Source organism: Anoplopoma fimbria, chromosome 21 (assembly GCF_027596085.1).
Source record: "Anoplopoma fimbria isolate UVic2021 breed Golden Eagle Sablefish chromosome 21, Afim_UVic_2022, whole genome shotgun sequence".
NCBI classification, from domain to species: Eukaryota; Metazoa; Chordata; class Actinopteri; order Perciformes; family Anoplopomatidae; genus Anoplopoma; species Anoplopoma fimbria.
Window position 1 is genome coordinate 19,861,674 of NC_072469.1, and position 13,161 is coordinate 19,874,834.

The window sequence follows — 13,161 nt, forward strand, 5'->3', positions numbered from 1 at the left end:
TACTTTTTTTATATTATCATGTATCTGTTTTGGATGTAAAGTCATATACTACACACACATCAGTTTGACAGTATAAAGTACATTTTTCTTCTTCACTGCAGTAAAGCAAAAACAGAAATCAGGAAAGTGTTGGCACCTGAAAATGGTGCTGTAGTGTTATGTATGTCTATTTATTTCCACAAACATTTTGCCTTCACTGACTTCCCTCTAGTCTGACCCCTTGGACTATTTGTAGGAGGTCTTGGCTGGATCCCTTTGGCACCTGCTACCCCGTCCTGTCCACTGCTCCTTCTTCACCTGCTACCCCGTCCTGTCCACTGCTCCTTCTTCACCTGCTACCCCGTCCTGTCCACTGCTCCTTCTTCACCTGCATCCCCGCAGCAGAAGGGGGTGTTTTGCTGGCTGTTCACCTGCACTAAAGCCTTGTCCCTCTCCAAAGTCACCAGCATGGTCTGCTTTAAAACTGCGTGGTATTTCTCATTCATCCGCTTCACCGCAGGCTCGTAGTGCTCGCACTGTAATTTAAGCTTTCTTATCTCCTCGATGACCCTGTTTTTCTCCTGGACGACCCGCTTATGTTGCAGCCGGTGGAGGTCTCTGTCTCTCTGGACCCGGGTCAGTGTCTCAGCCCCGGCAGAGGCCTTCAGCCTGTACTCCCCCTCCTCCCGCTGAGCGTTTCTCAGCTCGCTGTCCAGACGCTGGTTCTCAGCGTACACGACCGGTACCACACCGACTCCACCTGTGTCCACCTGTCCTTTCTGCACAAGCTCGGTCCACTCGGTCTGGAAACAGTCGAGTGTTTCCGTCATGCTCATTTGGGAGAGAAAGTTGCGCAGAAAGTCCTCCGCGGCCTCCGTAGATGTGGGCCCATGAGGAGCAGCACCGGCCTCTGCCCGGTCTTGGATAGCTTTTACCGTTGCCTCCAAATCTTCCTCCCCCTCTGTCAAGCTCCAGTCATCCGCCAGAGAGACTTCTTCATACCGAAAGTCATCATCACTTTCGTCCTTTTCTTGATATGCGCTCATCGTTTCAAACCTACCCGACAAGCGAGAGAGCGTTTGCCGTTGCTATGGCGACGAGTCCTGCCATTCAACGCGAGATTCCTCGAGATTTCCGTCGAGTTCTCGTCCGCCCAGGGTTCACCCCCGTTCTGTCAAACAATCATGGCGGACTACCGAGAGGCGCCCTTGGCTACTCGGCCAAAAACGCTGGACCCCAATGAGTATTTCAACGTCTCGCCGGATCAGCGACGTGCAGAAGAAGGCAGGGCGGCACTGCGGGCGAATCTGAAGAGGCAGTATCAGACGCAACTCAATAACCCGCACAGACAAGAGCTCATTGTAAGTGGCTAGCTAGCTAGCTAGCAATGTCACCCTTGGAAATGGCTCAGGCTGCTAGCTAGCGTTAGCATGGCAGTGACCATAAGTCACAGGAACCTAGTTTTACTAGAGTAACGCTCTTTGTATGGGGTTTAGTTTGTCATATGCATGCTGTTGTGTTGCAGGACTGGATGGAGTTTATGTTGTTACACTTAGTCAAGTGCTACACTGTTGCCCTATGCAAAATATGGAGTCAATGCACAACAGATATAATTCATAAAGTTCAATTCAGTTTATTTTGTATAGAACAGAATCACAAATTACAAATTTGCCTCAGAGGGCTTTACAATCTGTGCACATGTTACATCCTCTGTCCTTCCCTCACATCCTCTGTCCTTAGACCCTCACCTCCTCTGTCCTTCAGTTTATTTTGTATCAGAATCACAAATTACAAACACCCTCACATCCTCTGTCCTTACACCCTCACATCCTCTGTCCTTACACCCTCACCTCCTCTGTCCTTACACCCTCACCTCCTCTGTCCTTACACCCTCACATCCTCTGTCCTTACACCCTCACATCCTCTGTCCTTACACCCTCACCTCCTCTGTCCTTACACCCTCACCTCCTCTGTCCTTACACCCTCACCTCCTCTGTCCTTACACCCTCACCTCCTCTGTCCTTCCTCTGTCCTTACACCCTCACCTCCTCTGTCCTTACACCCTCACCTCCTCTGTCCTTACACCCTCACCTCCTCTGTCCTTACACCCTCACCTCCTCTGTCCTTACACCCTCACCTCCTCTGTCCTTACACCCTCACCTCCTCTGTCCTTAGACCCTCACCTCCTCTGTCCTTAGACCCTCACCTCCTCTGTCCTTACACCCTCACCTCCTCTGTCCTTACACCCTCACCTCCTCTGTCCTTACACCCTCACCTCCTCTGTCCTTACACCCTCACCTCCTCTGTCCTTACACCCTCACCTCCTCTGTCCTTACACCCTCACATCCTCTGTCCTTACACCCTCACCTCCTCTGTCCTTACACCCTCACATCCTCTGTCCTTACACCCTCACCTCCTCTGTCCTTACACCCTCACATCCTCTGTCCTTACACCCTCACATCCTCTGTCCTTACACCCTCACATCCTCTGTCCTTACACCCTCACATCCTCTGTCCTTACACCCTCACCTCCTCTGTCCTTACACCCTCACATCTCTGTCCTTACACCCTCACATCCTCTGTCCTTCCCTCACATTCACAGGAAAAACTCCCCTAAAAAACCCCTTTAACAGGGAGAAAAAAGGAAGAAACCTCTGGGAGAACGACAGAGGAGGGATCCTTCTCCCAGGATGGACAGAATGCAATAGATGTCATGTGTACAGAATGAGCAGCATAACAGTTCTTAGATACAACACATTCAATGTATATGACATAAAGTCAAACATAATGTGAGGTAACGTTAATAGTTACTCACCTGTCCCTTTCAACCATGAAACTAAAATGAGCCTCATCCAGACTGCTAAATCAATCAAACTGCAATAAATCATTTTGTAGCCTTCTGTTGTTGTCCACTCTTAATTGACATTTGCATGGACATATGTCCCAATTCCATTTGACACCAACAGACAATTGACTTTTTCTGAAACTACACAACTCCTCACACAAAACTATTGACTTGAGGCAGACATTTTGACTTGTCAAAGTAGGAAAATAACTCTTCTAATAATATTAACAATGACTCAGATTTATCCAATTGTCCCAGTAATCAGTGGGACAGTGAGACAACATGCACAATACCAGGACCCTGAAACTATAGCAGCTAAATTGAATTCTGCTTAAATCATTTTTAGCCTATATCAAAAGTACTCAATTGAAAAGGCCTGCCCTGGCAGAGGGACTCCTCCTGTTTTGCTTCCCCAGAGGTTTCTCCCTTTTATAAATTGTTTTTATTTTACTGTGTTTTCCTAATGAAAAGGCTTTTGGTAATAGGTTGTTGTATAGACAAAGAGATCCAAACAGCTTTCTAGTGTCATGACATCATACTTACTATATTATTTTATGCTTTTGTCTTTGCTTTAGTAATGTGTAGTAAACAATAGTTTGACTCTTATCCTTTTCTACACTGCAAATATTCAGCTTACACGATGATCATTAAAATTGATTTGCATACTTCTGTCTCTACAGGAAGACCCTGCCCTGACACGCTGGGTGTATGCCCGTGCCAACCCCTACACAACCTTCAGGCCGACATTTAAGACATCTTTGATGGGTGCAATGTTTGGAGTTCTGCCTCTCTTCGTCCTTTACTACGCCTTCAAGACGGACAGGGTACGAGACAATATGCCCGACCTTTCTCTGTTTGATTACTTATTCACATTTCTGGGCTCCCTCTTTCTGCTGGAAAACAAAACAAAACTTTCTTCACTAAAACTGATTGACAATCACAATGTACATAAGGGGAAGACGGTGAGGGTGGTACGGCATTGTTGCCATGGAAACTGTATTAACTCCTCATCTGTTATTGTCTGTTTTACAGGATAGGAAGGAGGATCAGATTAAGGCTGGAACCCGCGAGCGCAAGTTCAATTTGTCATCATGAGCTCTGTTGTATAAAGACCTCCTTCGTGTTCCAGTGTTGCTAGTCCGTGTAATTATTATTAACGAAATAAAATTATATTGTCAAAAACAGTCATGTGGTTTTGATTGCTGAGCCAAAAGTGGGAAAAATACGTTGTGAATGTGTGCAGAATCAGTACACATTGGAGCAATGAGGCTCACCTCGGAAACAACAAGATAGAATTTACATTTTAGTTGTGAGGGGAAACATTGTTGCCGACTATACAATTACCAGCTAAAATCCCTAGCCACATACAATAAAATCTGCATAAGAAAAGTAATCAAGATACACTTGTCTTCTGTGAGCAGGTCACAGTCTAAAGTGAGGCTATCTACCTTTGGCTAAACAACCACTGTGGCTGTCAGTGACATTTGTGTGAAAATGGTAAGTTAAAGATTACTGGCACAAGTACAGAAGACACAAAATGCATAAATGTTCAGCATGACTGACTTGTACTGTTGCATGTACAGAAACTTAATTTGCAGCCTAGTTGTGATTTGTATTACTAACATGACACAGCAAATCTTTTTAATCTCAATTGTGTAACTTCAATCCTAGTTGTTAACATTTCTGTTATGTACTTAACAGACATAAACAACATAAAAGAAAGCCCCGTTGCACAAACATTACATTGGTTGTAGTTGTATTTAATGAAGTCACATTACTTTTTTGTTTTTATTTAACAACTATGTTTGGTTCAATTTTTTTCTTCTGAGTCACTTCGTTCTTCTACTGTTTGCTGGGCTTCCAGTTGGGATCAAAGTGGCTGCGGAGAGATTCCCAGCACTGATGGTAGCTCTTGTCGAGCCTCTGGCATGTTTGTAGACCCCACTTGGTCACTGCCATACTGAAGGATGACTCGAACATGAAAGCCTGCAGAAAGAAAAGAGGTGACACATTTAATCACTGATGCCGTTGACCTGGTTTCAGACTTTGGATTTTGCTTCTTTAGACTTTGAAACTTCATATGTATTTTTTTTACCATGGTTCCCTCAGCCACCCTCTCAGGTTTGAGCTCCGCAGTGCTGTTCTTTTCAAAGCATTCGCCATCCGGGCCATGTGGAGTCATGATGCTGTGGAGGCTCGCCCCTCCTGGCTGGAAGCCCTCCTCTTTAGCCTCATAGTGGCCTTTGATCAGACCCATGAATTCACTCATGCAGTTACCTATAGTGACAAGCAGGAGGAGCTGTAATGCAACACTGTAACAGGTACAGTTCACTGTATAACATGCGAGCTGTAACACTGATTTCCACTAGATGGCTTTATAGATCTGTGGTAAAAACAGACAAAAGGTGCTGTGGCGGTGCCTCAGTTGAAAAAAAGTCATTCAGCAGGTGGATTGTTATCACCTGCTGTCTTGACACTGGTTGTGTAAATTGACATGTTAGTTTCTGGCTGGCTTGTTTCATTTCATAAGCGACTGAAATGAGCTTCACAAGACAGAATTTGACATTTCCATTCAAATCAGGATTTAGTTTCAGCTACGTCTCAAAAGCCTAGTCCTTAAAATTCATTATTCTACTTTTTGGAGTCTTCCTCTCCTCCCCTGCAACATGTGAACAAACAACTTTAGAGTAAAAGCAAGGCATGTGTGTGTGTGTTTGTGTGTTATTGTGGTCTTACGGTGATAGTATGGCGGACGGAAGGTGTGGTCAGCCACACCCCACCGAGGGGGGAAGATGACAAAGTCAGCAATCGCCACACCTGGTTGTGTGGATTTGGCAGTCAGCACAGTAAAGATGGATGGATCCTATAGGAAGATCAACACGTAACTTGTTAGGAGAGCTATATGTTTACAGTTCAATTCGCTTTAAGAGCAGAAAGCAAAAAGAAATGAACAAATTTGTTGTATGTATATTGAAAAATGGTTTAGCATATTGGAGCGTGTCTGTGTGTTTAAACAAGACTCTCACCGCATGGTCGAAGGCCACAACGTTGATAACCATGAAGTTCTTCAGGTTGTATTTGTAAGGTGTGTAGTTCCCATGCCAACCCACCACATTGAATGGAGAGAAATCCTACGTGCAGAGCACAGAAGCAAACAAATAAGACGAGTCTGCCCGAGCAACAAACACAAAAGACTTTAAATTGAGCTTTTCACCGGGAAAAAGGAATAATGAATAATGTCTTTGTAATCTTAAATTCCCAGAGAGTACTTCTTGACATGAAGAGAAAAAAAAACTGGTGATAATGAAAAGGGTTGATTGTGAAAGAGTGTGCTTTTTTCATTCTTTCTTCTCTTTCATCCCCCCCTGTTCTTTGTGATACGAGGCTCCAGGTATTATGGGGAAATTGGCTTCACAATCAAACTTTCCCAAACTTTGAACATTCTGACGCTCGCAGCAGCTCAGTTAGGGGGGGAGGGAGCAGCAGTAACAGTGGGTGCAGAGATATTTCTTTATCTTGATTGTTAAAACCACAGCAATTTCATATAGTTTCTCTGTTCTGATAATGCCACGACGAAAAAGACATTCAACAGCAGCTCTAAAAATCAATATAGTTCATTACAACTCAAGCTGCTTCCTGAGTGACCTTCGTGCTCCTTACACACATTGCTCACATACACTTTCACACACAAACAGCTAGTACACACAAACAATAAATCACATTTGCATACAAAAACGTGCGCATAAGTAAATTCATACACTTTATATAACTAACAAACACAAAGAAAGAACCTTAATCACACACAAGATTTACAGGAGTTGCCATACAAAAAGGCCTTAAGGAAAGCTAGTGCAAGTTATCTCTTGGACATTCATCCATGGTAACTCCACTACATTCGATTAAAATGAAGGGAAAATGGAGGAGAGCAGGCACTTGCACACACATGCACACAAAACACAAACATATTGGCCAAGTCAAGCAAATAATAAGTTAATTTGAGCAATTTCAACACGCTGCGGGGGAACAAAACAGCAGGACCAGACGGGAGCGCCAGCATCTTCCTTGAGATGAGGCTAGCATCCCCCATCTTATTTTCTTACTCCTGTAGCCTCACCCTCTTCGCTCTAGGAAGGTTTGAACACCAGGAAAAGAGTGTCAGGTGCTGCCAGCAGCCTCCACCTTTGACACCTAACACATAACAGGGCGGATACTGAAGTAGAGGCAGCTGGATCGATGGAAAAATGTTTGTTTTGCTACAAAAAAGACAGTGTATTGCCCTTGTGTACTTCGTACAATGAATAATAACAGTGTTTGACATGGTTTCCACGGTTACAACACCCCAGCCCCCACCCCTGACAAACTTCTCCTCCCACCTCCTCCCTGGCTCGGTAAAAAACCTCCTGTCAGACATTATGTGTCGATCCAATTATGCGCCCAACAGGACATTTCGGAAGGGGCGGGTTCATTCCCTGAGTGAAATATGGTGAAATTAAAGCTTAACTTGAGACAAAGCAAAGCCTCACAGGTACACTGCCTGTAACGCCAGAATGCCTTAACTAATTATGAGTGATTAAGGCTCGTAAGGGAGTCAAGGTGGAAACCTGCTGCATGGATAACAGCTAACACTTTGATAATAAATCATCAGGGATAGCAATTAATTTGGCAGACACAGCTAACGGATCATATGCTTCACTTGGACAGGTTTCCTTTTAATCATCGTTGTGGTTCGATGGTGTTTACTGAAGCAAACACAAACCCTAAATAGGCTAATATGGGCAAGTATGCCAAATGTGTCAGTGTACACACAAAAAAAGGAAATGTCACAAAAAAAGCACCTGTTGGCAGGCGAAAAGCTTTCCTTGGTACTTGTTGATGACGGTGTAACCCGTGGGCACTTTGCGATCCTCGTACCAAGCAACCGGACACAGGAAATCTCTTGGGTTGGCCAGACCATTAGCTCCTGCAAAACATGCATGCATAGTCATACATATGTACACACACACACACACACACACACACACACACACACACACACACACACACACACACACACACACACACACACACACACACACACACGCACACCAAAAACTTGAAATATTTCCTAACAATGCTACTGCTGTAATTTGGCACAGCAGTACTTCAAGCTAAATGCTAATGTCAGTACACTACCATGCTCACAATGCTAACATGCTTAAGTTTAGCAGGTATATACCATGTTCACCATTGTAGTTTAGTGTGTTTTCATGCTAACATTAGCAAATTAGCCCTAAACACTAAGTACAGCTATGGGCTGATTAGAATGTAATTCATTTTGCAGCTGTTTGGCCAAAAAAACAATGTATTGTACAAAGTAAAATATTGACCTGATGATGGCGGAGATAAATAGTTAATAGATCACTTAAGTTATTCAAATTAATCCCGAAGAAACATGATTATCTGTGCCAAATTCCATGGCAATTGTTCCAATAGCTGCTGAGACATTTCACTAAAAATAAGAAACCCTAACCTTCACTGTAAAGGAAAGGTCAGAAGGTCACTTAACCCTTTAGGATTTATCCTCTGGGGACAATGAATGCCTGTCCAACATGTTATGGCAATCCATTCATTAGTGTAATATTTCGGTCTGGACCAAAGAGGTGAACCAACTAACCTACTGACATTTCCATCTCTATGATGCTAGCTTGGCTAAAAATATGACTATGAATACCAATTCAGACAACTACCGGCAGTTGCAAGAAACAGACACAAAGAGGTTAGTGTGTTGCTTTCAAGGGAAGGATGAACATACAGTAACAAATTACTCTCACAAACATCGTACAAACACACACCTATGGGTCCCAGGTCAGGGAGTTCAAAATGGGCTCCATACACCTCCAGTATATAGCCTCTGGTTTCTCCAAACACATCCACACTGAAGCGCATCCCTTGCTGGACAAAACACATAAGAAGTGGTGGTGAAAGGGGATTTAATGCTGTTATGAATCACATGTGGGATGTACCGCTGCTGGGGGAACTTATGGGTTCATGGACTACTGTGTTTGGGAAAACTTGCATCCTGGTGGTCAGGCTTTCTGATGCTGAAACCTCTTTCCACTGTTATTTACTTTTAAAGTCATTTTTTAAACTATGTCTTTCTAAATATGGTAAGTGGGGTGTTGGGGGGGCAGACACAGACGTACATTTCTGAAAAACATTTCTGAAAAACATAGACCTCACCTGGATGACACAGATTTCGTTTGGCTCGACCATTATCTTCCCAAACTCTGTGGTGATCAAGATCTCACCCTGTTGGGGGACTTGAGAGACAAACAGAGGAGAGAAAATTTGAAGGAGAAGAAAGGCTGAGGATTGAGCTATCATTGTGATGGATGACAGTGAAAAACATCATCAGCCCTTTTCCTCACCAATCAGAAAGTCTCCATCTGAGTTGTTGAAGCACCTGGAACAAGAGAAAAAAAGAGAGATAGCTTAGAAATGATCTTCAGAGCATAACAAAATATGCTATAGCTGTTAGATATGAGTAAATGCATCTATTTGTTAGATGATGGGACACATTTGCACACAGATACATTCTCACCTGTCAACCATGGAGGTGTTGCAGGTGTACACGTGGATGCCAATGCCGTTGCGAGATTTGGTATCTCCGGCACCACAGATGGTTTGCAGACCCTGAAACGTAGAGCAATCCCAATCAGTGAGCTGAGCATCTTTAATAATGAAAAAAATAATATGGAAGAAAACAAGATAAACTCACAGCCACAAAGTCCACTTTCTTCTCTGTAGATTTGGGGATCGTGAATGGAAGCCATCGCAGCTGTGAGAGAAACCTCAGAGTCAGAGTTACTCAGTTTTAACAGAAGATTTAAAGCAATTAATTGGTAATAAGTAAAGATAAGTAAAGGCATATTGCACTTTTTGGCTTTCTCGAGACAATTAGATAAGATCATTCTCATGTCAGTATGGAAAATATGAAGCTATGGCGAGCTGCCATTTAGCTTAGCTTAGCATGAAGAGCTGGTTAGTCACTGCCTGAATTTGATTAGTTTTTTTTACAGATTAAACAAGTAAGATCTAACATGTTTATTAGTGAGTATTAGAGGTGCTGGTGGGTGGATTTTGTCATATTTTTGGCTGTCTCGCCCTGTTTCCAGCAAAGCTAACTTGATGTTTCATATTTACTGTACTCATGTGAGAGTATTATTAATCTTCTCATCTACCTCTCTGAGAGTAAGCAAATAAGCCTATTTCCCAATATTTCAAGCTATTATTTTTACCATTGAATACATAAACAAGATGTTCTTTTTAACTACAGTTTAACTTGTTTATTTAATTGTCAATATTTATTTTTATGGAGATCTTTGAAATGTGAAAACAGGTTTTCAGGGACTTAATCAAGATTCACAGTTTATCTGACATAATGAGCAGGAATGCTTCATTTGGAGCCTTTATATACCTGGTTAGGGTCAGGTTCCACCTCATTCCAGTTCTCAGTTAGATTCCCACATGGCACCGCAGTAAAAGGCTTATGCTTGACAGACGGCAAGATGCGGTACAACCAGCTGGAGGAAGAACAATAACCAATGTTTAGTCATGCGTTACATGTTAAAGCTACATTTGGTCGTATAGTGAGCTCATGTCAGGAACAGATGAATACCTCCTCTTATTGGCTGGCCGTGGGCAGGTGAAGGCAGAGCCGGAGAGCTGCTCAGCATAGAGCCCATAGGGACAGACCTTAGGATTGTTCTGGAGAGACAAAATGCAGTGTTTTCTGACTGTTTCATAAGGTGTGTGCACAAAGTTTTGTCTGAAGATCAATCTAGAGTTAGATTTTCTCCTTTTGCATTCACGCTGATTATGCACCTTAGATTTTCATAATTTCCTTTGGACATGGAGTCACGGCTTCTAACTCCCATTGTTTATCATTAAGTATTCATGTAATTTACCTAAGCAAAAAAGAAGCAAAAAAAAGGCTAAACTAGTGAATAAATAATCCAATGAATGAATGCCACAATGTGTTTTTGTGGATGTGTGCATTACCTGTCCCTCAGGTAGAGATCCAGGACAGCGAGGGTCTTCAGAAGAGAACTCGTTCCCAAAACCGCTCATGTACTGCAAGAGATATTCAAGACTCAAGTTAAGCCAAGTTAAAGTGAAAAAAAAAAAAAAAATCACATGTAAACATCATGGGGCTTCATTGTGATGCAGGATAAATGTGTTCATGCTGGTTATAATTAAATTTGAAGGCTTGTCATTAAGGCTTGTCTTTTTGTTAATTGTTGTCATATTGATTCACATTAGATCTATGATAAAACAAACTGCAGCTATGCCAAATTTCCCCCCTCACAGTCATCCATTATTTTTGTTATTGTGTTACAGAGAGTAATTACACTAACATCCTCCACAGTAGTCTACTTTTTGATCAATATTTCAATTATGATAGGATTATTACTCCACTATCCTTCTGCACTGGCACTGCTCATCAGAAACCATGTCTTCTCCTACCACAGGGGTTAAAACTCTTGGCACAATGTAAAGAAATCTTGCTGAGTCATTGTCGGTCTGCAAAAAAACTCACTCAGAGGCAAGGATGAGTTCCATATGTCCTCGTTCATGTGCCTTTGGTGCGTGCGTAAAAACGTTTTTGAGTCTCCAGTTTGTTCCTCATGAATGAGTGTTTTACAAAGTTGGATTTAACTCAACTAAGAGTAACACAAGGGACAAAAACTTGGCAACTTAGGCTAAAATCGCATAAGCTGTCAGTAGTAATGAGTCATTTAGTCACGTTCATTCTTAAAATCCTTTTTTTTTTTTAAAACGTATGCCAACCAGCTGACTTAACACGTTATTTGTCCCTAACGTAATAACCTATAGACATTACAGTCGGTTATCAAGGAAACATCGCGGGTATTCTGATAACAATGCAGTGAAACAGTGAAAAACGAGAGCCAATGCTGAATCAAGTCATATGCAAGCAACTTTTAATGGCCATTACTAAAATACATGAATGCCAACTGTTTTTCTTTCCCATTGAAATAAGGGTTTCCGACTGAAATACTATTGTTTTGTGAAGCTGCCGCTGAGTCTCAGATCACATCTGGGCAGCTGCTGAATGCAGCACTCTGATTGGCCGGAGGCAACGCCGCCCTTCAGCCAGCCAGCCAGCCAGCCAGCCAGCCAGCTGGTCCAGTTCGATTCTATTCTGTCTAAATGCAGAACTTTGCATATTTCTGGCTTTGTATTAAAGACACTATAGAATAGAGTAAACGCTGCCTTACCTTGAGTCCAGCCATTGTGCTGTCTTTTAATAATTTCCTTGCAGATGTTAAAGTGTCTCAGTGGTTAAAATTTAACTCGCAGTCTAACTCTCACTGCTCTCTCTCCCTTTCTACCAAATTCCAGTGCAGTGCGCGTTTTTGAACTGTGTGGAAAAGGGGGCTGGATCTAGGTTCTTTCTCAATCTGGGTTTAATTAGGCCTTGACAGGCTCCGTGACGCAACAGCAGGGGCTGGAGAGGACGGGGTCGGATGGCCTAAATGTGCGCAAACAAGGACCAGTATCACGACCAAGACAAACAATGACCGAGATTACGAATACAAACTTTGAGTGCATCATGCAGGTAACAAATAGGAACTATCTAAAACAGTTTTTAAGAGGGAAGAGAAGGACAGACTGTATCTCAGGTTAGGGTTAGTTGCAGACAACTGAAATCCTCCTAACAACGTTTTAGGCTAATATTGATAAAGGCAGAATAAACTAGGGATGCTAGATTATCATAAACTAATATAGATAGTAATACAAACATTAAAGGCATATGCAGGCTTTAAGGAAGAATAAGCAGTCTGTGTAACAGACTGTTAGTCTGTTATAGGGACCTTTTTCATGGTCAAATTGTGGTGACCTCATATAGGACTGTTTGTGCAAACAATGGTGTCGTGCACATCCTCACGTCCTGCAAAACAAACATCTAAACTACACAAAAAAAATCTATTAGTAGAGTGTTCAGTGTATGGCTGCCAAATTTTTTTTTTTTTTTTTTTTTTTTTACATGAGAGTTTTTTCTTAAGACTAACTTACTGTGTGAAAAAGAGTTTTAAAGTTGCAATGGGCAGGATTTGGCGGCACCTAGCACTGAGGTTGCAGATTGCCACCGACTGAAACTTCTCCCGCCTGCCATGAAGGAGTACTACTGTGGTCATACCAAAGACGTGAAAACCCAATGGCTCTATCTAGAGCCAGTGTTTGGTTTGTCCGTTCTGGGCTACTGTAGAAACATGGTTGCTGGTTCTGTAAAGAGCTCCATGTGTAGAGATAAACAGCTACATTCCAAGGTCAAGA

General features: G+C 42.6%; 2 protein-coding genes across 2 annotated transcripts; one reads left to right on the forward strand and one right to left on the reverse strand.

The window, feature by feature from the left end:
• The first annotated feature begins 1,122 nt into the window (after nt 1-1,122).
• On the forward strand, nt 1,123-4,007 carry ndufb4 (NADH:ubiquinone oxidoreductase subunit B4). The gene is made up of 3 exons (XM_054623093.1): nt 1,123-1,340; nt 3,504-3,647; nt 3,856-4,007. Exons 1-3 carry the CDS (start codon nt 1,164-1,166, stop codon nt 3,916-3,918), a joined length of 384 nt encoding a protein of 127 aa, XP_054479068.1. The 5' UTR covers nt 1,123-1,163; the 3' UTR covers nt 3,919-4,007.
• A 560-nt stretch (nt 4,008-4,567) lies between these two features.
• hgd (homogentisate 1,2-dioxygenase) lies at nt 4,568-12,229 on the reverse strand. Its single transcript, XM_054623092.1, has 14 exons — nt 12,102-12,229; nt 10,864-10,935; nt 10,481-10,569; nt 10,280-10,385; nt 9,581-9,640; nt 9,404-9,495; nt 9,231-9,265; nt 9,043-9,122; nt 8,655-8,754; nt 7,659-7,783; nt 5,850-5,954; nt 5,560-5,686; nt 4,919-5,100; nt 4,568-4,809 (listed from the first exon to the last, which is right to left on the reverse strand). The coding sequence occupies exons 1-14, from the start codon at nt 12,114-12,116 to the stop codon at nt 4,666-4,668; spliced, it is 1,332 nt and encodes a 443-aa protein (XP_054479067.1). The 5' UTR covers nt 12,117-12,229; the 3' UTR covers nt 4,568-4,665.
• Between the last annotated feature and the right edge of the window lie 932 nt (nt 12,230-13,161).

What these genes read in the sequence shown, in the direction of transcription:
- hgd (XM_054623092.1), bottom strand. An exon ending in AGATGGAGACTTTCTGATTG is followed by an intron (nt 9,123 to 9,230) that starts GTGAGGAAAAGG and finishes TTGTCTCTCAAG; the next exon opens with TCCCCCAACAGGGTGAGATC. An exon ending in TTGTGGCCTTCGACCATGCG is followed by an intron (nt 5,687 to 5,849) that starts GTGAGAGTCTTG and finishes ATCTTCCTATAG; the next exon opens with GATCCATCCATCTTTACTGT.
- ndufb4 (XM_054623093.1), top strand. Translation starts at nt 1,164, where the DNA reads ATGGCGGACTACCGAGAGGCGCCCTTGGCTACTCGGCCAAAAACGCTG. An exon ending in CGCACAGACAAGAGCTCATT is followed by an intron (nt 1,341 to 3,503) that starts GTAAGTGGCTAG and finishes CTGTCTCTACAG; the next exon opens with GAAGACCCTGCCCTGACACG. An exon ending in ACGCCTTCAAGACGGACAGG is followed by an intron (nt 3,648 to 3,855) that starts GTACGAGACAAT and finishes TCTGTTTTACAG; the next exon opens with GATAGGAAGGAGGATCAGAT.